The sequence below is a fragment of the Rhipicephalus microplus genome, chromosome 10 (genome assembly GCF_043290135.1).
Source record: "Rhipicephalus microplus isolate Deutch F79 chromosome 10, USDA_Rmic, whole genome shotgun sequence".
NCBI lineage: Eukaryota > Metazoa > Arthropoda > Arachnida > Ixodida > Ixodidae > Rhipicephalus > Rhipicephalus microplus.
Window position 1 is genome coordinate 29134912 of NC_134709.1, and position 22049 is coordinate 29156960.

At 49.0% G+C, this 22049-nt stretch overlaps 1 protein-coding gene across 1 annotated transcript; it reads right to left on the reverse strand.

The window, feature by feature from the left end:
- Nucleotides 1–18917: 18917 nt before the first annotated feature.
- LOC119180774 (uncharacterized) lies at nucleotides 18918–21447 on the reverse strand. Its single transcript, XM_037431909.2, has 2 exons — nucleotides 20617–21447; nucleotides 18918–19247 (listed from the first exon to the last, which is right to left on the reverse strand). Exons 1-2 carry the CDS (start codon nucleotides 20979–20981, stop codon nucleotides 19106–19108), a joined length of 507 nt encoding a protein of 168 aa, XP_037287806.1. The 5' UTR covers nucleotides 20982–21447; the 3' UTR covers nucleotides 18918–19105.
- Nucleotides 21448–22049: the final 602 nt, after the last annotated feature.

Here is a 22049-nt window from a genome sequence, read left to right on the forward strand (position 1 = left end):
CATCGTCGTACACATTTCAGCACTTGGCTAGGATTATCGACCATGCGCAAAGTTATCCAAGTTGCCCGGAGGCTAGTGCTTTGTCTGTCTTGCAGGTAGTTCACTAAAGTGTCCAGTCTGATTAGCACTCAAGATAAATCGTATCGCGAAGGTCCTCCGGTGTATCGGTAGTATGCGTCGGCGTTGTAGATGGAGCGATATGGTCACAGGAACTGGCAATTCGTTCCTTCAAACGCAAGGTTGGCTGCTACACCAGACCTTTTCTTTACTCTGTACATATCGCCGGAGCGTAGCTACATAAAGCGATGGTCACTAGATGAAAACTCGCATGAAACGGGGGTGGCAATTCAGCTTAAGCGCGTTGTCAACGCGTATGATGCACGACTGGCGTATTGGGATGGTGGGTAGGTGTACACACAGAGCACATTACTGCGGCTTCTCGAAACCTGCCACGACAAAATATTTCACTGGCTGCTTGGTGTGCGTGCGCAAGAATATTGGTAGAGTGTCTAGAAATATACTATTTCTAGACACTGTAATATTAGGGCGCAGCTCCTTCATAAGCTCCTGTTCATGCGTTTCGCAATGTTGGCGGAAGCGAACGGGTCATTTGCACACGGTACGATGAAAGGGGCGAACGCCAAGCGCCGCGTAGTGAGACAGGTGTTGTTGTTTGTGTGGCTGTGACATCTACACTCTTAAAAAAAAGTTAGTAAAAAGGTAGCAACTGCAGGCAAATAGGTAGTAGCTGCAGCAGTTACTACCTTTCTTCGACCGTTACTGCCCTTTTGCTACATGTTTACTACCTACGTTATTAAACAGTTACTACCTGTGACCGTTACTAACTTTTTGCGACCTCTTTACTACCTACGTTAGTAAAGAGTTAGTAACTGAAATAAAAGAGGCAGTAACTGCAGCTGTTACTACCTTTCTTGCTCCGTTACTACATCTTTGCTGCCCGGCTTTCGACTATCTATTCCAAATAATGTGTGAATATGATTCTGATTATTTGTGAGAGTAATCGTCTCGACGTATAATCATTACTTGGAAAAATGACGCAGAAGGTATCCATAGATCAAGAAAATACAATTTGTTTTAAATTACGCAACACAGATATTTAAATGTCATTCTGATATTGTCGAAACGAAGAAGTACAAGTTAACGAACCATAAGCAAGTGCTACACGTGTCGTAATAGACAATCACAACAAACTTAGTAAATTACAGCACATATTAACAAGACCGGCAGATCAAAATAACCATGCTGTCACAATCAGCCTCGAGGACAGCCACAGCTAATTCACTGCAGCGTGTCTTCAAATATTATCATTGTTTTGGCGCGTCAAAGGCCCATAACGATTATTACCTTTTAAACGCAGATATATTAGTCATGTGAAGCATTCAAATGCACTGAGAATGAGTTCGGTACATTGCTCCGGCCACTGTACATAATGCCCTGTTGTGGCCATTTTATAATAAATAAATATGAGATATAAATTTTTATAAGCAAGGCTGCTTAAAAGTCTTGTGCTACGTCACCAAACACACGTAACCACGTAGTATAATGTAGTACTATAGTTTTATATTTGTTAAAATTCATCCTGAAATGCAAATGCTCCCTTATGCCAGACTTGCCCCTGCAAAGTAGGGGCTATATATACCCCACGCTTACTTCTTACTACATGTATACGTAAAAAAATAGTGTAAATAAAGAAAAAAAATACGTAAAAATAGTGTTTTTTTTTAAATACGTAAAAATAGTGAACTTTTTTGGTCTATGCATTCTTCGCATTCATGGCGCACCCCACTTTTTACTCGAAATTGTCTAGTTGTAAGACATTGATTAGCCAGCATTAGCCGTGTAGAAATAATATGCTAAAATGAGTGAACTACGTAGTATCGGTTACTACTTTTTTGAACCCTTTTAAAAGTTACTACCAATGGGTGGTAACGGCTAGGTATAGTAACAGTTACTAACTGCTGGTAGAAAGAGCAGAGGTAGTAACTGTTGCCACCCTCACCGTTACTAACTGCGCTTACTACCAGGGTTGTAACATATGTGACAAACCATTACTACCCCAAAGTTAGCAAGTACTACCACCTTTTTTCCAAGAGTGTACTAGAGCGAGAGGAGGAAAACGGAATGAAGTAGAACCAGCGCCTCCTCTATCCTTTAAAGACGCTGTAGTCTTTTTTGGGATACTTCAACGCATGAATTTTGGTCTGTCCGTCCGTGAATGTCACATGGTTCAGCCACCCGTCGAAAGTTAATGCACTAGCTGAACTCCCAATTATCTTGAACTGGTGGTTGCGTCCATACTCGTGAACATTGTCGATCAAAAAGCAAATATTCCGCATGTTGGAGGTACAACATCAATACGTAAGTATTAGGTGGTCTGTTCATTTACTAGAAAATACATGGATACGTAATTCTAAAGACCCCAGTGTTTCTTATGCTGCGCTGAAAATGCGACGCCATGCACGAAAAAAAAAAGAGAGAGACTGCCGGCAGAAGAGTATCGTTTTTCGACGACATTTGCAGCGAAGCACGCACATATGCTGCTGATTGCTTTCAATGCTAGCCAGATAAGCGGGCGATCAATGCCACCTGCCAATGCTATCTAGAAAACATTTTCAGGCTTTCTCACCGCCACCGTGACGTCACTCGTGTTGACCGAGCGAGCGCGCCTACTGTAGGCTGTGAACCAATGTCCACCATCGTCTCCCGCTAAACGATAAAACGTTCTGCGGCGAGTTGTTACATGCGCAACAGTTTTATTCTGCCTTTTGCGTCTAGAAAGGTACCCGCAGGGCGCGGGTTCGAATCCCGGCTGCGGCGGCTGCATTTCCGATGGAGGCGAAAATGTTGTAGGCCCGTGTACTCAGATTTGGGTGCACGTTAAAGAACCCCAGGTGGTCTAAATTTCCGGAGCCCTCCACTACGGCGTCTCTCATAATCATATAGTGGTTTTGGGACGTTAAACCCCACATATCATCATCATCATCAGCGTCTAGAAAGGAGCTAGTTGAAGTGGTGTATTACTCTTTAAAGTCTTTGTCGATTTATTTTTAAACCATTTAATATTCCTCCATGAAGTCAGAAAAGATTGTATGCTATCGAACATGTGATCGAATAATAAGAGCGAAATTTTGATGGCCCAACAAAGTAAAGAAATAAACGAGGTAAATTTTATTCATTCTTTATTTACACACACACACACACACACACACACACACACACACACACACACACACACACACACACACACACACACACACACACACACACACACACACACACACACACACACACACACACACACACACACACACACACACACACTGCACGTAGAAACTATGCCCACTTATTTCCCGAGTTCCCAGCAGCTTTCTCTGCTGAGTTATCATTATTGTACTCTTTAGAACATCTGTCTTCGTAAAGGCGTATGTATTGAGGAGAGTGTTTGCTGCTGCCACAAGTATGTTATTCAGCACAATGTCAGGATGATGAAGATTGCAACAGATATTGCAATCTTCCATTTACAAAAAATGTCTTGGGACAGACACACGGAGCGGCATTTCCTTTTTTTGATCTGTCCTCTCTCGCACTGGTGCGTAGTCCCTCGCATAAGTTAGGTCACTGGGAGAAATTGTCGGCACTGCGTCTAGAATATTGTAAAAGAATTAACTTGTTATTGGGCTAGTTGGTAGAGCATTTCGAAAAGTTAATTTGAGCGCGAAAACTTGACACGATCACTCACACACGCACACACCCATGCATCAAACACACACAGCGCCCACTTCCAACTGATTTATCCATAGCTCGAAGGCTTGAATATATACAGGACACATTGTGCGCACACACACCATAGAAGGCCAACAGCATACATTATCAAACGTACAGTTAATCAATGTCATAGCCTCAGAGCGATAAACTGAAGTTCGCTTGGTAACAACGAAATTGAAGGGGTGCTTACACAGTGATCTTTATTTTTTTCAATGAAAAAGGCCTAGCTCTAACACTTCACGTGCAGTTTCACTTGCGCTTCTGCCTAGAATCTTTGTCTCAGGAAATCGTGCGTCACAACCAGACAGACAGACCAATATTTTTCCGTCGAAAGTCCCCAAGAAAGACTATCGCCCTTTTAAAAAAGGCCTCCTGGATCTTCCCACGGGAGAAACATCGAGGAATCGCGTCGCAGAGGGTTGAGAGTACCGCGTGAACGTTGCGTAATTGGGTACGGTTTGGGAATGCTTATTTGTTATTTCGTCTTTATTATACTTATTTCTTGAATGAAGGAGAAGCGTTGCTTCCAACGTCAAGTGGGGAGGCGCTGCGAGCGCTCGATGGTGACGGACGCACTCCACATCGCCTCCGTAGATTTTCTGCTATTTCTGCGGACATCCACCTTGGTACCCCTTAAACTTGGATTTATCGTCACCGCCAAGTTCTCCGCTTCGCCTAGACAACACCTTCGTCCAGGTGGGTCCAGTTTTGACAACTTGAGGGACGTCCTTCACTCCCGGCTACAACGCCGCCTCGCTAAGGGCTCTCAGCCCGGCGATGGCGGCCGCTAACGTGGTTACGGGCTATGATCCTACCTCAAGCCAAATGCTGTCCATGGAGATTTCATCCTCCGAAAACCCTATGCCATCAGAAGATGAATACCTCGACGATATGGTGAAACTGTGGCAACGCAAGCAAGCGAAATCGAAGTCTGCGTCTCAACAACAACGAGACGCCACGGCGGGCCACCATTCCCCAGCCTTGCAAGGAACGCCGGCGCGCCATCCCTCCGGCGGTGTGCCTACCTCTGCTCCGTCCTCGCAGCCAGCGAAGCAACGCAAGTGGCGTCCGCGTCAAACTCCTCGCCTCTCTCGCAACGACTACATCGTAGTGCTGAAACCTCGCGTTCCCTGCGAGCTACGCACATTTGTCCCGGCCGATCGCGCGGGCGACGCCATCCGCAGCTACCTCGGCGACCGGACTACCACGCAAATTCAAGTGTGGCCAATATGGGAACAGAACATCTTGGTCTGTAGCACCACCATTTTGCCTATCGCACAGCGACTCCTCGGGGACTTCCAGCTGCAAGTGGGGGATCAGCAGCTGCCCGTTCGAGGCCACGCCAAGGCACCAGGGGATACATGCAAGGGCGTCATCAATGTAAACCCTGCTTAAAGCCCGGAAAAGATAAAGTCTGAACTGTATTGGCCTCAAGGTACTATCCTTGCGGTCCGCAAACTCGGAGATTCCGCGGCGGCGGTGGTGACTTTCGAGGGCACGAAGTTACCCCGCTTCCTCTTCTACCACTGCGTGGCGACGTATATCCGCGCCTATAAGAAAACGGTCCCTGTATGCACCAAGTGCGGTACCATTGGTCATCGACCACCTCAGTGCCCTCACGCCGCTCCAACCCAGTGTGCCAAATGTGGGACCCCCGCACCTGCAGGTCTCGATGCCCACGACTGCCACCCCAAGTGCCTCCTCTGCCACGGCGCCCATGAGACTGGGACCAGTGGCTGCACGGCAAAATACCGAAAATATCGGAAACGCAAGCAGCCCTCAACATCTCCTCGAGGAACCACCTCATGTTCGTCACAGCCAGACAGCAGCACAAACCTGCATCATTCGGCTCCACCACTCCACGCCGACTCTCAAGCATTCCCACCGCTCGAAGCACCAGCGGCGGTACCTCAGGTGAGCAGTTGGGCAGGGAAAGCTGCTTCTAAGCCTCTCTCACCCCCTTCTGTCGATCCTCCTTCTCCCGAACTTGCGGCCCTTCGCCAGTAAGTTGCGGCACTTCAAAAGCAAAATTCTCTTTTAAGTAAACAACTCGAACTCTTAAATAAGCGACTTCAACCACAACAACAGTGTCCTGCAAGGCCATCCGGTATTGCCTCCTCTGTCCAGGCGGCTACGCCAGCTACGTCCAAGCTTAGTCCTCGCGCTAAGTCCACTCCCATTAAACCGCCGGTTCAAGCAGCCATGTGTACTCCAGCACTCGGAACCGGTGCCACATCTACTCCAGAAGCTCTTGAGGCTCCTGGGGCACCTCAGGTTCTCTTGCCCGCTAACCAAACTCTCCCTAGCGAAGAGTACACCCCGTGCGTAGAGGAACGCCTCACGCGCGTCGAAGCTTCGATTAATCACCTCCTCACCAGCTTCTCGGTCCAACGCATAGTAGTAGAGGTTACCCAGGCTATTCAAGCCTGGGCAATCACCCAGTTTCAACCCAAGGCATCGCGTTCCCGCTCCTGCTCGGTGAGCAGTGAGGGTACAGCTCCACGGCGTCGTCGTAAGGTGGCTACCACCACCCCGCCGTCGGACAATCCGGCCTCCGTGCCCCTCCCTGCCTCTGAGGATTCCGAGCGGGACATGGAGGACCAAATATAAAACCTAGGACAGTCACGATGGCTACCAATCGTACGTCCCGTTCAAACATTGCGCCTAAATTCGAGATCATACAGTGGAACCCTGGAGGCTTCGGGAACAGGCGAAAGTGTTCACATCTTTCCCTTTTCCTCAGCTCACTTGGCTCTCAGCCGGCCGTCTTGGCGCTCCAAGAATCTGGCCCTGCTCCATCCCTTTCTGGATACTGCTCCTATGTAGGCGGCACCACCACATGCCTGCTCGTGCATAAAGCTTACACGGCGATACAGATCGACCTCGATCTGGATCTTCCTTACGACTACGGCATGATATCAGTGCTGTCTCAGCGGAGGGGCCAACCATCAATACATATCTTAAACGTGTACTGTCCCCCTCGCCTTGCGAGGGCTTCGTTTGCGCATCTCTTCCATCGGGCACTGCGTATAGCGGCCCGACAACCACTGGTGATTGTCGGGGACTTTAATGCCCCCAGCCCTCACTGGGGCTACCACTACGAGAAGGCCCGGGGCAGAGAGCTCAAGGAGCTCATTTCCTCGCTGAGCCTGACGCTTCTTACCGATCCGGCACAACCCACACGTTCCGGCAACTCGGTCACGCGAGACACATGCCCCGACCTCTCCCTCACCCGTCACATCCGCGATGCTACATGGGAAAATTTAGGCGAAAACCTAGGCAGCAATCACTTTTTACTCCGCATTTCGTTCACACCGCGGCAGAAAATGCGCCAACACTGGGGCCAAGCCCGTCTCACCGATTGGACTCAGTTCAGAATGCAACCATTCCCCGCCGGCCTCTCCTCGACCGAATATGCAGCGTTGGCATCATACGCTCTTCATATGAAACAAGCGAACACTCGCACCCTTGCAACCTCTAATTTGACTCCTGCAATCGATCCACACCTCCTACATCTTTGGCACGCTCGCCGCGGGCTCATAAGGCGCTGGAAACGCAACAAACTTAATCGGAAACTTCGCGCTCGCATTGAGGCGCTCACTGCAGAGGCGGCCGCATACTCCGCACAACTTTCCGATGCTAACTGGGCAGACACCTGTTCGAAGGCTGCAAACCAGATGAGCTCTAAGAGTGCGTGGCGACTCTTTAGAAGCCTTCTCGATCCCTCCACCACCAGGGGAGAAACGCAACGCCAGCTCCACCGTGTTCTGCATGCATTTCAGGGCACTACGGATGAACTCGCGCGAGAACTTTGTGACCGCTACATCTGCCGCACAATTGATCCCGCAGGCCCAGCATATACGTATTCCGGCGCCCCTAACACCGAGCTCGACGCCCCATACACGCTTTCTGATTTACGATTTGCACTCACGAAAATGCGACGGGGCACGGCCCCTGGACGCGACGGAATCACAGTATCGCTCCTGGCAAATCTTCCCGACCAAGCACACCTCTCGCTACTCCAGCTTATAAATTCGATATGGGACGGTTCTCCGCTTCCAACGGAATGGACCACATCGGTCGTGACATTCATTCCCAAATCGGCAAAGTCCGTTAGTATTGAGGCACTGAGACCCATCTCACTTACGTCTTGCGCAGGCAAACTCATGGAAACCATGGTTCGCGAACGCCTTTCAGCCTACTTGGAGGCCAGGAGCACCTTTGCCGACACGATGTTTGGCTTTCGCCCGCATCTGTCGGCGCAGGACGTCCTGCTCCAGCTTCAACACGATATCATAGAGCCGACTACTATGCGCCATAACGATAAAGCCGTGCTCGCTCTCGATCTCCGCGGGGCGTTCGACAACGTCAAACACAGCACTATACTCACTAACCTGTCTACCACAAACTGCGGGCAGAAGACTTTCAACTACATTCGCGCCTTTCTATCACATCGCACCGCCTTCATTCGCCTTAATTCTACCGAACACGGCCCGTACTTATTAGGCACGCGGGGTACACCTCAAGGGGCAGTCCTGTCTCCTCTGCTTTTTAACCTGGCGATGATGAACCTCCCCTCTCTTCTAAGCGAGGTCGAGGGAATACAACACGCACTATATGCGGACGATATCACAATTTGGACCAACACCGGCTCCTTAGCGCAAATCGAAGAACGCCTGCAAAAGGCTGCCCTTCTGGTGGACACCTACGCAGGTTCATGCGGCCTGGAGTGCTCTCCAGCTAAATCGGCTCTTCTTTCAGTCTCTCCGCTACCGCCGCCTCAAATTTTTCTTCCGTCCGGGCCCGTCCCGTCAGTGCAAAATATTCGGGTTCTTGGCCTTCACCTCACATCGTCCTTGGATCCAAAGGGCACAATATCAGGCCTCAGACGCACCAGCGAACAGGTGAGCCGCATGATACGGCGAGTTTCTACCAAGCGCGGCGGCCTCCGCGGGTCTCAGTCCCTCCGATTGGCCCACGCGTTTGTGACCAGTCGCGTCCTCTACGCCTTGCCTTACCTTCGCCTGCGTCGTCGACACGAGCACCAGCTGGACGTCCTTCTTCGTTCAGTATACAAACGCGCTCTGGACCTACCTATTGCAACTTCCAACAGCCGATTCACGGCTCTGGGGGTACACAACACCTTTGCAGAGATACGCGAAGCTCATCGCGTTAACCAAATCAATCGACTGTCGCAGACGCCTTCAGGGCGCCGTCTTCTACACAGACTTGGCCTTAACCCGATATCTGACCAAGACCCTCTGCAGCCGATACCAGAGCTCTGGCGTCAAAAGCTATGGGTGGAACCTCTACCCCGTAATATGAACCCTGACCTCCATCCTGGCCGTAGGCTAGCACGCGCCGCGGCCCTTCATACGCGACACTCCGATCGTCCTGGTGTTTTCTACGTGGACGTCTCGGGTCCCTCCCCCTCGGGTCACTTCACGGCTGCCGTGATTACAGAGGGCAAACACGTAGATGGCCTCTCCTTTCGAGCAGACACAGTAACGCACGCTGAAGAGGTTGCCATAGCTTTGGCCGCCTCTCACCCTGCCTCACGCACCATCCTGACGGACTCGCGCTCGGCCTGTTCTCAGTACCTTCAGGGTTCCATTGCTCCGCTGGCGGCTAGCCTACTACAGGCAGCCTCTTGGCGCTTTAACCCTTATCCCATTCGTATAGTGTGGACCCCAGGCCACTCGGGCCTGCCCGGCAACGAGGCGGCAAATGCCGCTGCCCGCGCTTCTTCTGTCCGGGCCGTTGCCCCTCCATGTCCCGAGACGGAATCTGGCCTGACGCGCTTTCGCGAAATTTTGGCTTATTACCGGGCTTCGCGCCGCCTCTACCCGGACCCCGCACGCGGTTTGGAGAAAGCGGACGAACGACTGCTACGCCGCCTGCAGACGAACACTTTTATCAGTCCGGCGGTCGCCAGGCACTTTTTGCCGGAAATCAATGGCACCTGCTCGACCTGTCATGTGCTCGCCGACACATATCACGTCGTAGCATCGTGCCCAGTTAATCCCGTCCCTTTCTCATCCCCTTTTCCTATCCCAACTAGAGAGGCTTGGGAGGAGCACCTGCTCGGCTGCTCTACCTTGGCTGCACAACGCTCCTTGGTGGAGCGCGCACGGGCAGCTTCCAGCTCCACTGGCGTCCCGGAATAGGGTCTTGCCACTCTAGCACGCCGATGGGCCACGTCGGCACTCTCTAGTAAACTTTTTCTGAAATAAATGTTTTTTACCACCACCACCAACGTCAAGTGAAAGCCAAGTAAAGACGCCCTTGACGGAATTTCTCACACGCGATCCTGTGCCAGCGTATACGGGGTGGCCAGTGAACGGTTGTGCAGCACGAGGAGTCGTTTTTTTTTTTGTTTTTTTTTTACTAGCAGAGCTTGCTTGCGTCGACCTTGCGAGGAAAAAGAGGGGAGGGGGGAGCGACAGTTTTGCGGGTGTCTTCCTGGGCCGGCATGGGACGCGAGCATGCGGCACGAGACGCGATTATGCACATTAGGGGTTGTGGACGGCGCCATCGCCGACGCGTGACTTCGTGCGATTAAGAAATGCTCCACATTTAAAACACGGTCTCTTCCGTTGCCGACCAGCATGCCACGAAAGCATGTGACAGGCTTCCAAATCGACCCGCCGCGGTGGTCTGTAGCGGCTAAGGCACTCGGCTGCTGACCCGCAGGTCGCGGGATCGAATCCCGGCTGCATTTTCGATGGAGGTGGAAATGTAGGCCCGTGTGCTCAGATTTGGGTGCACGTTAAAGAACACCAGGTGGTAGAAATTTCCGGAGCCCTCCACTATACGGCGTCTCTCATAATCATATCGTGGTTTTGGGACGTTAAACCCCACAAATCAATCATCAATTAATCAGGCTTCCAAATCCATTTGTATAGCAGTGTTCGCCGCCATTACTCGGACGAGCGTGAGTGTACCCCAGGGCGACTGGCTGAGCTGTGGCGAGCCGCCCTTCTCAGCCAACGGGCAGTGGACCAAATCTGGGCTGTCCAGCGGGCCAGGGCTATCGCCGAAAACATCGCACGATGCTCAGCGGACGACAGCTCCTGGAGGCCTAGCCGGGACCAGTAATTCCTCGTTGGATCCTAATAAAGTTAGTTACCTACCTAGAACGGCGTGAGCAAGCGAAGGCAGGTCTGTGCAGTGGAACACGACGGTCAAGACGGAATGACGTCAGAGCACGCGGCCGCAACACTGAGCAGGCCTGATGTTATCCAGATGGCATCGGGCTTGCTCACTACTCCACGCATGGCCTCTGACGTCATTCAGTTTTGACTCTACAGTCTCCTGTCAAGTAGACGTGCGCATTCATGCTCCCGCCGTTCAAGGTAGCAGGATTGCAAAGCCTGACGAAACCTGTCGTGGAATGCCGGTGTTTCTTTCGGCGACTGCATGAGGATGACCGTGTTTTCCGTAGTCGTGTGAGTGCTGCGTGGCAATGTGGTGTGCTTTGTTCACGGAATGTTCGCGTTTAGTGTTCACTGCAAGCTCTCCCAATGGGACAGTGCCGCAGGCCTAACATGCCGACGCTATTGACAATGTGCCGATGGTTCCAGTGCTTTCATTCCCCGAGGACGACCAAAAAGCGAAATGAAAGCTTACCTTTGACAGGGGCGACATCGATAGATGTTCTCTCCGTGATTCGAAGGTATGCCCTTGATTTGTTTTGAAAGCAACACTCCGAACACACGTTCGGTGCTTTCTGTGAAACGATGTGTGCGTTTCCGACTTGCTAGCGTGAGTGTTAACATTAGACACACTTAGCTGAGGGTCGCTGACGCTCACCCATGCGATAACGTAGATTCCGGAGGCAGCACTTTACTGCTTAGAGTTTTTTGGTAAACGCGTTTGTCGGGAGGTTAATGTCTGGCTGGCTGCAAAATGACGGCGAAACAAAGCAGAAGCATTTTCACGCTTCGTTTAGCCGACTTCAGAAGCAGAGTGAGAGAGCCGTTCCACGTTGTGCTGCTCGCCACCTGAACGTATAAAAATGAAGTAATAAACGCGCATGGCATTATCTTTCTCGAGCAGGCGTTTTTCTTTCATGGTTGGTAAGCATATCGCTATTTGCGCGTAGAACCGTGGGCTTATTGTTACACCTCCGGTTTCTTAGTTGAGAAACGCAGAGGGCTGGTGCGTGGCGTCGTGAATCTGTTATAGTATGTAATATTTCTTACCGCTCCTCTGACCTTATTTTTGCGGTACTATAAATATGCGCCGGTCTCGCCACCACGTTCGCCTTCCTTGAAAAGTGTACGCCTGCTTTTCAACCGAATTCGGATACCTGTAGACACCCCAAAGATTTTTCTCTTTTGTAAGTTGGTCAATATTGGTGCATGTGCAGCAGAAAGCCTGCGATAAATCACTTTCCTAAATGGTTTTCAGGTTTGTGAGCCTCATTTCAAGCTGGGATATTTAAAGACTATTAAGTACACTGATGCAACAACCAACACACAATACAAAAGGACTCACTCAGCATACAAAATTGCAGAAGTTTAGCAAACGAACGGAAATAGTTTCTGGGCATCTTCTGGACAGTGTGTGTGTGTGTGTGTGTGTGTGTGTGTGTGTGTGTGTGTGTGTGTGTGTGTGTGTGTGTGTGTGTGTGTGTGTGTGTGTGTAAATAAAGAGTATAGATTGAATATAGTTTACCTTATTCATTCCGTCCCCTTTTCGGGACATCATACTTTACACTTATGGTATAGCCACACCTTCGATAGTGTACAACTTTTTTCTCTTCAAATGGCAAAATAAACTCCTTGCAGATACATTAACCAGACAATTTAAAGCGGAATAGGTTCCTCACCAGCGTCAATACCAACGCTAACGGCGAAATTGAGCCATCGAACAGCTAAAACTTGCTGCGAATGTTTTATGTTTTCACGCAAGGCGCTGGCGGCAATGGCTTCACAGCCTCCCGCTCGCGCTCACTCGGTCAAGTCGCGTGACGTCACGGCGGCAGTAAGCAGGGGGAAGGAAACCCGTCATGTGGCGCCATCATGTGACGGAAGTCGTATAAAGTAATCTTTTGTTCAGTTGTGTACAAATCCGTGGGGCAGCGTCATGCATCCCTCGTGCTCACAATGTTGACGGTCACGCTTGCTCTGTAAGAGATGCGGTGTTTTTGAGAAATCGTGTCACCGTTGGTGGCGCTGTGCGGGCGATTAAGCAGAGAAGTCGATAAAATAACATCCCAGCCATGAGTAGCGGCTGGGCAAAATTAAAAAGACATCCGAGTTGAGGGACAAAATTTAAACTCGAACTATTAAGGTAGGCTAGATGGCGCATGCTGTCACCCCGATTCAAAGAGGAGGCCTTTAATCATCATCATCATCATGGGAAATGGCGTCACTCAGATGCTGCTGTATGCGCTGACTTTTAGGAGCGCTGCAATGATGCGGCAGCGGCATTGCTTCGAGCTACAAAGAAGGCGCACGAAGGAACACGTTTCACGGATGTATGATATTGTAGAGGCTTAACACGTCTTTCGCGTCTCCTTTGGAAATCGCTCGGACGCACGCAGGACGCAAGCAGCCCCACACTACATGTGGCGTCCCATCGCGACCACTCGCTGAACTAACGTGGATCGACGGCATCCGTTGAGGAGTGCGTGTTTGCACTGGCATTGAAATAAATAAAGGAGGCGTTGGTAGAACGGAATAATCAGCAAGAAATGGTCGCAAAACAGTAGCAATTAGGAAAACACAGCTCGGCAAACCCGTCCTTTATCTGGCACCCGATTAAAGCGCCATCGCCCGCTCACTAATGATTTCATCAGGAATGAGGGCGGTGAGCTCCTCCACCGTTATCGTTTTTTGAAACTGAGATGTACAGTAAACGGAGCCGAAGTGTGCCTTTGGCGACTGCTGAGGAATGCGCCCATGCATTGATGCAGCGTGCCACCCATTACGTGGAGTAATTAAAGTGCAAGTGTAGACAACGAAACGAACGAAGTCTTTGTTCGTCTCGTTTCGTGTCTTCTCTTGTGCTGTAATTACCCCACAAAATTACTCAAGAGAGCTGTACGAAATAAGCGTACAAATTACCATGCTATCCCTATTTCTCTTGCATCTCTTGGAAAAGCATATCTTACCAGCCATGTTCACATACCTTGATGCCAATAACATATCAGATGCACAACATCGTTTTACACCAGGTAAAGACACAGAGAACCTAGTAGAGGATATTTCAGACCTTTTAAATTCTGCTTTAGAAGCTAACCAGGTCGTAGGGGCTCTAGTCGTGGATGTTAGAAAAGCTCTTGACAGTGTGTGTCATAGTTTACTAAAACCGAAACTCTCATTGACTGGATTTCTTGGGCCTTCTTTAGAAATACTTGCTAAATTTTTATATAAAAAACAGTTAGTATCCATAGGACAGTACCGTAGCAATATAAACTTTATAAATGTCGCCGTACCACAGGGATAAATATTACGCCATTTTTTTCCCACTTGCACGTTAATAATCTCGCCGCGACTGTATCTACTAGCATATTTCAGTACGCTGACAACACAGTCATTTTGTATTCGGAATTTTCGTTTCCCAGAAGCAGTTTCCCTTCTGCAAGATGCCACGACAAGTTTTATGAACTGGTTCGTTAATACTGTAATTAATGTAAACGTCTTTAAAACACAGCTAATTTGTTACATAATCCACTAAAAAACGTTTATTTAGGTATCCTATTGCTGGTTTACTATTCATCTCCATGTTCTTGCACACCTGTTCCCTATGTTTCATCTGTTAAATACCTTGGTGTACTTCTCGACATTGACTTCGCCTGGAATTCTTATCTGCCGTAAATTTTCCTTTCCAGTGCTCGCTGGAAATCCGCCACTACTGTGCCTAATGTTTGGAAGTGTGGTAGTCACCTGTTATCCCAACCAGAAATTGATAGCCACCCCGCGGTGGTCTAGTGGCTAAGGTACTCGGCTGCTGACCCGCAGGTCGCGGGATCGAATCCCGGCTGCATTTCCGATGGAGGCGGAAATGTTGTAGGCCCGTGTGCTCAGATTTGGGTGCACGTTAAAGAACCCCAGGTGGTCGAAATTTCCGGAGCCCTCCACCATGGCGTCTCTCATAATCATATGGTGGTTTTAGGAACGTTGAACCCCACATATCAATCAATCAGAAATTCATAGCCACTTCGCGCATCATATGGCAGAATAACACAACAAGAAGGGGAGGTATTAAACACACAGGATAACAGTTTCAACTCGTTTATTTCTCTGTCCGCAGACACGGTAGATGCAGGTATCTATTTACAAATATCCAGAGCCTAGACGTGTATATAATGCTCTTCGTAGGGCTCTGACAAAAATACGCCGACATATCACGGACACGGTCGCTGAATACGTCAGAGGCGGCTCACGTCATTAGAAGTTTTCGCACATCTGTAGAAACACCTGAAAGAACTTGTTCAACCGGAAATTACATGAACACACGTATATCGCAAGTGCTTCGACTGTTCGGCAACGCCATGGAACTTGAAATTCGTCCAGCCACTGTCTCTGCACAATAAATAATTTCGTTTTTGACTAATGCATTGGGCCACCATCTTGGACATGAGTGATTTCTGTTCTGTGCGTTGCAGTGACAAATTAACAGGTTAATGAAAGTGCGAACGGATTAAGACGTTTTTAGGCTTAATCAATCTACCATATGGTATCTTTTACATAGTAATTGTTACAAATACAAACTGACAACGTACACAGCCTGAGATAGCGGCACTTGAACTCATCCGTTAGATGTATACAGTCCACAAGAAGCAGTACTTTCTGATGTACGTTTAATAGTTTGCAGACGTTCTGTAGACCTCATACAGAGGATATACGGGGCCAAAAGCAGCCGTGCTGATGGCGACGGTGACATTGAGTGCCATCTCGTGACCATACTGGTCGTAGGCTTTGACTGGCCCAGAGGGCAGCTGCGGCACTCTGATTAGCTAATTGTGTGCGTCGTATAACTTTTCCCGAAAGGGCAATATGACAACGCAGTAGTGTATGTAAAAATGTAGAATTAGCGCTGAACGACGATTATCACTCAGGGGCGTTCAGTCGTCGCTTTTTCTTATTTCAGCCACGGTCTCTGCTACGAAAGCCTTTGTGCCATTTTTTTTAAAAGCGTTTTTACACTCGCCACGCATCGCACTGATCCATCTATAGCTATAATACTTAGCAGGCTGAACGAGACTACGTGAAAAATATGGTTATCTTATGCAAGGCCATTCTTGTGATTGATAGGATCTGCCTTGTGGACATTGTGTATCAATATTTTCTGCGCACTCGTTGTGGTCATCTTGGTCACTCGAAGCACGGCCTTATGTGCCCCTGCCGCCCTCCTTATCCGGTTCTGCATGTCATCAAATATACTCTTATCGATATCTTGTTCACTGACGCTGCGAACGCACGCGTACGCGATATAACTGTATTATGCACTGAAAACAAGCGTACACAAAAAGAAGTGCCTGTTGCGTCGCATTTTGTTTAGCCGCGCGAACTCCCGAATGAACATAAGATGTTGTCCCGTGTGTTATCATCACGAAAGTAATGATCTAGCTCGCTCGAACTGCATTTAAACGATGCTGCAATAAGCAAAATTTATTCTGAAAATGTCGTGTCGTGTAAAGTATGACGGTCAAAGAGAGCTTCATCACCCACCCAGACGAATCCGAACCCGATAGCCCAAATGTGGGACGATGGCCTCGATGAAACGCATCTTGTTGAACTAACGCGTGGACCCTTCTACCAAAGCGGAAGCTTGTAGACTCGCGTAAGCGGGAGACTCGGCGGGCCAGCTCTGCTCCGGACGTCCAACTCGGGTCACGCAAGATCCCAAGAGGTCGCCTTCAGCAACGACTGAGGGCCGTCTGGTCGAGTCGCAGAAGTCAGCACTCCCTGTACCTATATTCAAGTTTTATTTTATTACTACTTAACTTTTCAAGAACGCCAGAAGTTGTGCTTTGACTGTGAGCGTCACATCTTTGCCACTACTGTGAACTACAGGGACTGTCTCTTGAACGGAAAAATGTGCGACGACGTAGACATTTGGTAATAGGAGCGTTAACTGCGGCCGGTCGTCTCATTGGGCATGTGGTCTTAGCGTTGAATGGTATCGGTGAGCCGTTGTTATTTCGAGTTGAAGATAACTGATTGCGCTCATTCATCCGCCGTAAAAAATCAATGAAACGAAGCAAAGGCTTGCAGGAATATTCTACGTAAACACTTGTGCATAAGCGTGCGTATATAGGGCTCTCCTTCAAGAGGGGCGAAATTTCGCCACACTCTTGCCCCCCCTTCCCCCTCCTCCCATTGGCTGAGTCCGAAAGAAAACAAGAGCTCCACTGGATGCAAAACAGTCAGAGTGCTAGACCGGAAGTACTCGGCCGTCATTATCGACAAAAACCTTCCTAGTCATGACCCTGCACATTCGACTATGACGAGAGGCCTGACTGAGCAAAGGCATGAGGCGGACTTAGCGTTTCCATTAGACAAATGTGGGGTGAGGAGGTGGCCCCCCTTGCCTCCCATCTGCGCACGCCTAGGCGCTGCGCCGTGCTCCCTAGAGGGCTGCAGAAATTAGGTGCCTTCTTTTTCTTCAAGAACCACTACCACCACCTACTATGCACGTGTGCTTTCTGGTCGACAGGAACGGGTCGTAACTGTGTATAAGTCACCCAAACGCAAATTGCTCAAGTGACAAAATATCGTCAAAAAGAGGTGGATAAGGAAGACACGTATATATGTATGCGTGCAATTGCAACACTACATATTCAACAAGTCGAGAAAGTAAACAAAAAATATGCACGGGTTACGGGGTTCTCCAGTCCTGAAGCCGCGGCACGAATGCTGCGTTTCTTCAACGTCATCTCGAAGACAGATGCCACGATGAGGTCGAGCTTGGCGCTAATCATGTAAGTTGTCACTGGCTTTTACAAACTGACAAACAGGAGATTAGAACATCTAGTGATGATATGAGCGAAAGGGAAAAAAATTATGCACTGACATAACCCTTAATTACCTGTAATTACCTTCGATTACGTTACACTCCAGCATTGGCCAATACACCAACCGACATCTAGCCAGCACAAGTCAAAGGCTGACCAACTCGGTGCTAGTGCCATGCGAGTACATAAAGTAGGGTTCACACAGAGGGCCTTAGGTGAACTTGTACACTTTGTTTACCCCGTCTTGTGCCCCGTAATGCTAACACTTTAACAAGTTCGGCTCCAGGAGATGTGACTTGAACCCTTCAATGGGATCTCTTATGCCGCAGATCAATTATTAATCAGTCTGGTCTGAGACGTTATATGTATACCCTCTAGTACGATTGGCTTCTTTGAGGTCAGGTCTCAAGTGTGCAAAGACCGAGTAGTGGGTAAGAATCGCATGCAGAAAACTGTCCGTACAGCTGCCTTGGTGCGCACTTTCACAGTCGTCTAACAGTCACCACCCTGTACGCTCGTGTCCCATTAAACCACGCGCACGTACTTTGCGGCAGATGGACAAGCGTTTGTGGTCACACTGCTGCCTCCTCGAAGTCTTCGCGTAAACTGACTCAAAATATATATATTTCACAAGCTCCTCACTTCAACACGCAACTGCGTTGGGGAGGAATCGGTTGAGTGGAAGGTCGTCTTCCGTGTGCTGGTTGTTGAGTTCCTGAACCACAATCCTTGACGTATAGCTCTGAGCGTCTCCAACGATCACTTCCCTTTCGTCGAGGTTACCGTCTTCTTGGTGAGCGTAAACCCTTCTTTGGTAGATTTCACAGAAGCTTCACGCGGTTGAACTCTTTTCCTTGCTTCAAACGAGCCCCTCCGCGATGAATTGAACTCAACATGTCCTGGCGCAACACGATTAATAAGTTATGAACGCCGAGACACAGGGAACATGATGAAGATGTTCCGGGGACCTTTTTGAAACCTTAGAATGGTCAGGCAGAAAAGCTGACAAAAAGGACCGCCAGGACCTTCTCCTATGTTTCCGCATGCTTGATCATCGCTAGTAGGAGGTGCAGTGGATGACCGTTTGAGTGGACAACTCCACATGTATGTATATCGACAATACACTCCTGCAACGTCGCATGCTTCAGAGTTCAGCAGTCCAGCAGGCGAACAAGCCGTCTGCTTCTTTATCAACACGCTTCTGTAGGATCGTTTGTCTGGTTCCAGCAGGGGAATAGAGCATTATCTGTTCTTTTTTCGGAGATCGACGTTGCGGTGCTGCAGACCAAACGCAGAAGCTGACGTCCTGTCCGTGCGCTGGGACGTCTAGAAGAAGGCCTTGGCCGGTCGTCATACGAAGGTCACCTTGGAACCGACGTGGGTTGTCTGCGGTATGGCGTTGACGGTGTTCAGCGCCTGCAACGCCAGCCGGTTGGCCAGCCTTGCTCGGTTCGTTGCGTTCAGGTACTGCTCGTGGGCAGCGTTGATGTATCTGCGGACAGAGGAGCATAAGAAGAGTGAGCCCTGCTTAGTCAGGCGGCGTGCCTTGACAAATATAAATTTCAGACAAAACCAACACACGTTGTCTATCTACAGACAGGCTCACTGTTAAAAGGAACACACGAGCGCAGGACATGTCAGGATTTCATGCTGTAGCAAAATCAGAGGGGAGTAATAGTCTGTTGGAATCTAAAAAAAAGTGAGCTCCGTAGACAAAACTGCAGTGCACCTGCCCATCGTCTGTGAAAGATCGTCGTGCCAGCTGGTTTCCGTCCGAACCGTAAACACATTTTATCCGCTAATATGAATAATACGTGTATTACTAAGAGTTTAATTCGTTGTTAGTGCATAAAGTTTGGATGAGCAACGATGTCAGAATCCTTGATGAAATTTACTGGGCTGTTCAAGTTTCCTACCCAAAACCAGCAACACAACCAGCAACATAAGGTTCTGTATGGTTAAGTGACCTATCTAAAAACTCGAAAGGAGCTTGACGTCATTGAAATGAGTAAGCGTTATTGGATCAAAAGTTTATGCAAATTCTATCTGTGGAAGGGACATCTGTGGCCGTGGGCGGAGCTGACATGTTTTCTTAGGTTGTAACTGTGTGTACACTTGAATAAGGTGTTCGACGGTTCTGAAACCTCCTGAGAGACTCGCGCAATGCGCGACCAGTGTTTGGGTGGCCTGCAATACGAAATACGCAGATTCGAACGTTCCCTTCGGCAGTGAACTGTACTGTACATGCGAGAGCACCATTGGAGTGAGATTTAATGAAGGCAACACAATTAAAAGGTTGTCATTGCAGCGCATAGCCTTCATTAGAAGGACTAGCCTACTGTATGGCTGATATTTAGCGACCACGTGGCAACACTATCCGACAATTGCCATTCGTAAGCCAACACAGGACAAGATTAGCAAGCTTTAGTCAAAAACTACTATTTAGCCAACACTAGTATTAGCCTGTGCTAAACAGTGCTGGCGGTGTGCGAGTTAATGAATACCGAGGCCATAGCGCTTATCCCTGTACTTGCACTGCTGACTCCACGCTGGCTCTGCCGTGAATGACTAGTAAGAAAAAAAATCAGATTATGCGTTACTCTTTTAGGTGAATCCTGGCCTGGAACGTTCACGGCGTTTGTAACTGTTTTGGGTCACATGACTGTCAGAAGCAAGCACGAGGATTTGTAAAGAGAGTTCACGTTTTTCAATATTCAGAGAAAGTGACACACGTGACAAGTCAAGACGCACACACACACACACACACACACACACACACACACACACACACACACACACACACACACACACAAAACTTCCAACTTTTTTTTGTGTGAGAGTGAACCTTCGAACGCACTGACCTGCGGTACATCTTGCACTCCTCCTGTTCTTTGGCCTCCTGGCGCATGTAGCGTATCATCATGAAGCCGATGCCGAAGGAGTAGAAGAACAGCACCACCACGATGTAGAGCAGAGCCTGGCGCTGGCTCGCCTCCGACTCCCGGTCGTCGATGGCAGGAGAACCCGTGCCCGACGTGGAGGACCCGTTGGTCAACCACAGGTCGTCCTCTGCACCCCGGGACACGTTCACTGATGGTGACGACGACGAGGAGGAGAGGTTGGCCGTCAGCGACAGCAGGAGTCTGGTCATGTTGTGGCAGTGCACGTCTATGGGCGACGTCAAATGCGGGGCGCGCTGGACGTGACGCGCCTGAACGGGAGCCATTCGACGGAACGGGCCTCTCCTGTACTGCCTGCTTTGTCGACGACGCCTCCTGGTTCCTTTGGTATCACGTCGCAAGCATTCGGTCTTCCAGTGGTGCAGTGTCCTTCTCAGACAGGCTCCTGGACTCCTGGCTCCACTTTGTCACCGCTCGATCCTGCTTTCCAGTCTCAATGCGTTCCAGAGACAAGCGTTCGATTGTTCGGTGCAGGGGTTTACCGTTTTCCCAAGAGTTCCTTGAAGAGCGGATGTAGGTATTGTTTTGTTTCACACCTGTCCTTTTTGTGTCTAGCGCACTGTTTCAGACATATTCTCGTTTTCTTTTTTGTTTTTTATGACTCCTGGAGTTTTCCTGACGCGTGTCTGATCACGTGATAAAGATGAAGTGTACAAACAGGTGTGATTTCTGAGGTTCCCGCACAATCTTGGTGTTGCGTTCTCTCGTACAATGTAGATGACGGTATCTTGTATGGTTTCGCAGTGGCGATTGGTTTAGTGACTTCGGAAGTGGTCTTCGCAGCGTCCTCTTTTCACAGTATTTTTTCCTAGAGCTTGGCCTCAAGGAAAGACAGGTGGATGACCAGAACATGTACTGGTGTACCTTTACAATTTTCCTGCAGCTTTGCCAAACGAAAAATGCCGTCCCTCCACTTCAGAATGTCGATACTATCAAGCGTCTTGCGGGGCATAACCGTTCTGTTTTGATTGACTCCTGGCTTGTTTTTAACTGTTGCTGTTGCTCCTAAAGAATGGCATGACTAATCATCTGCCCGACTAGATCATAGAACATTATTTTCACATGAGCTCTTCTGTCATGTCTGGTATTCTCAAGTGCCAGCAAAACACTCTATATTGTTTCAGAGGCTTATTATTTTGATCGAAAATCAGCTACTTAAATTTTGGCTGAGATTCAAGCCAGAAATTCAGTTGTTCACTTGCGAAATTTCTAGATTACCACCCGGCAAATGGCTTTGAAGGATTTCAGCACAGTCAGAGCTTCCTCACGAACGACAAAAAATCGTGTCGTTTTTATTGGTCCAGCTTTGGCCAGTCGACAATGCTTCAGCTGCC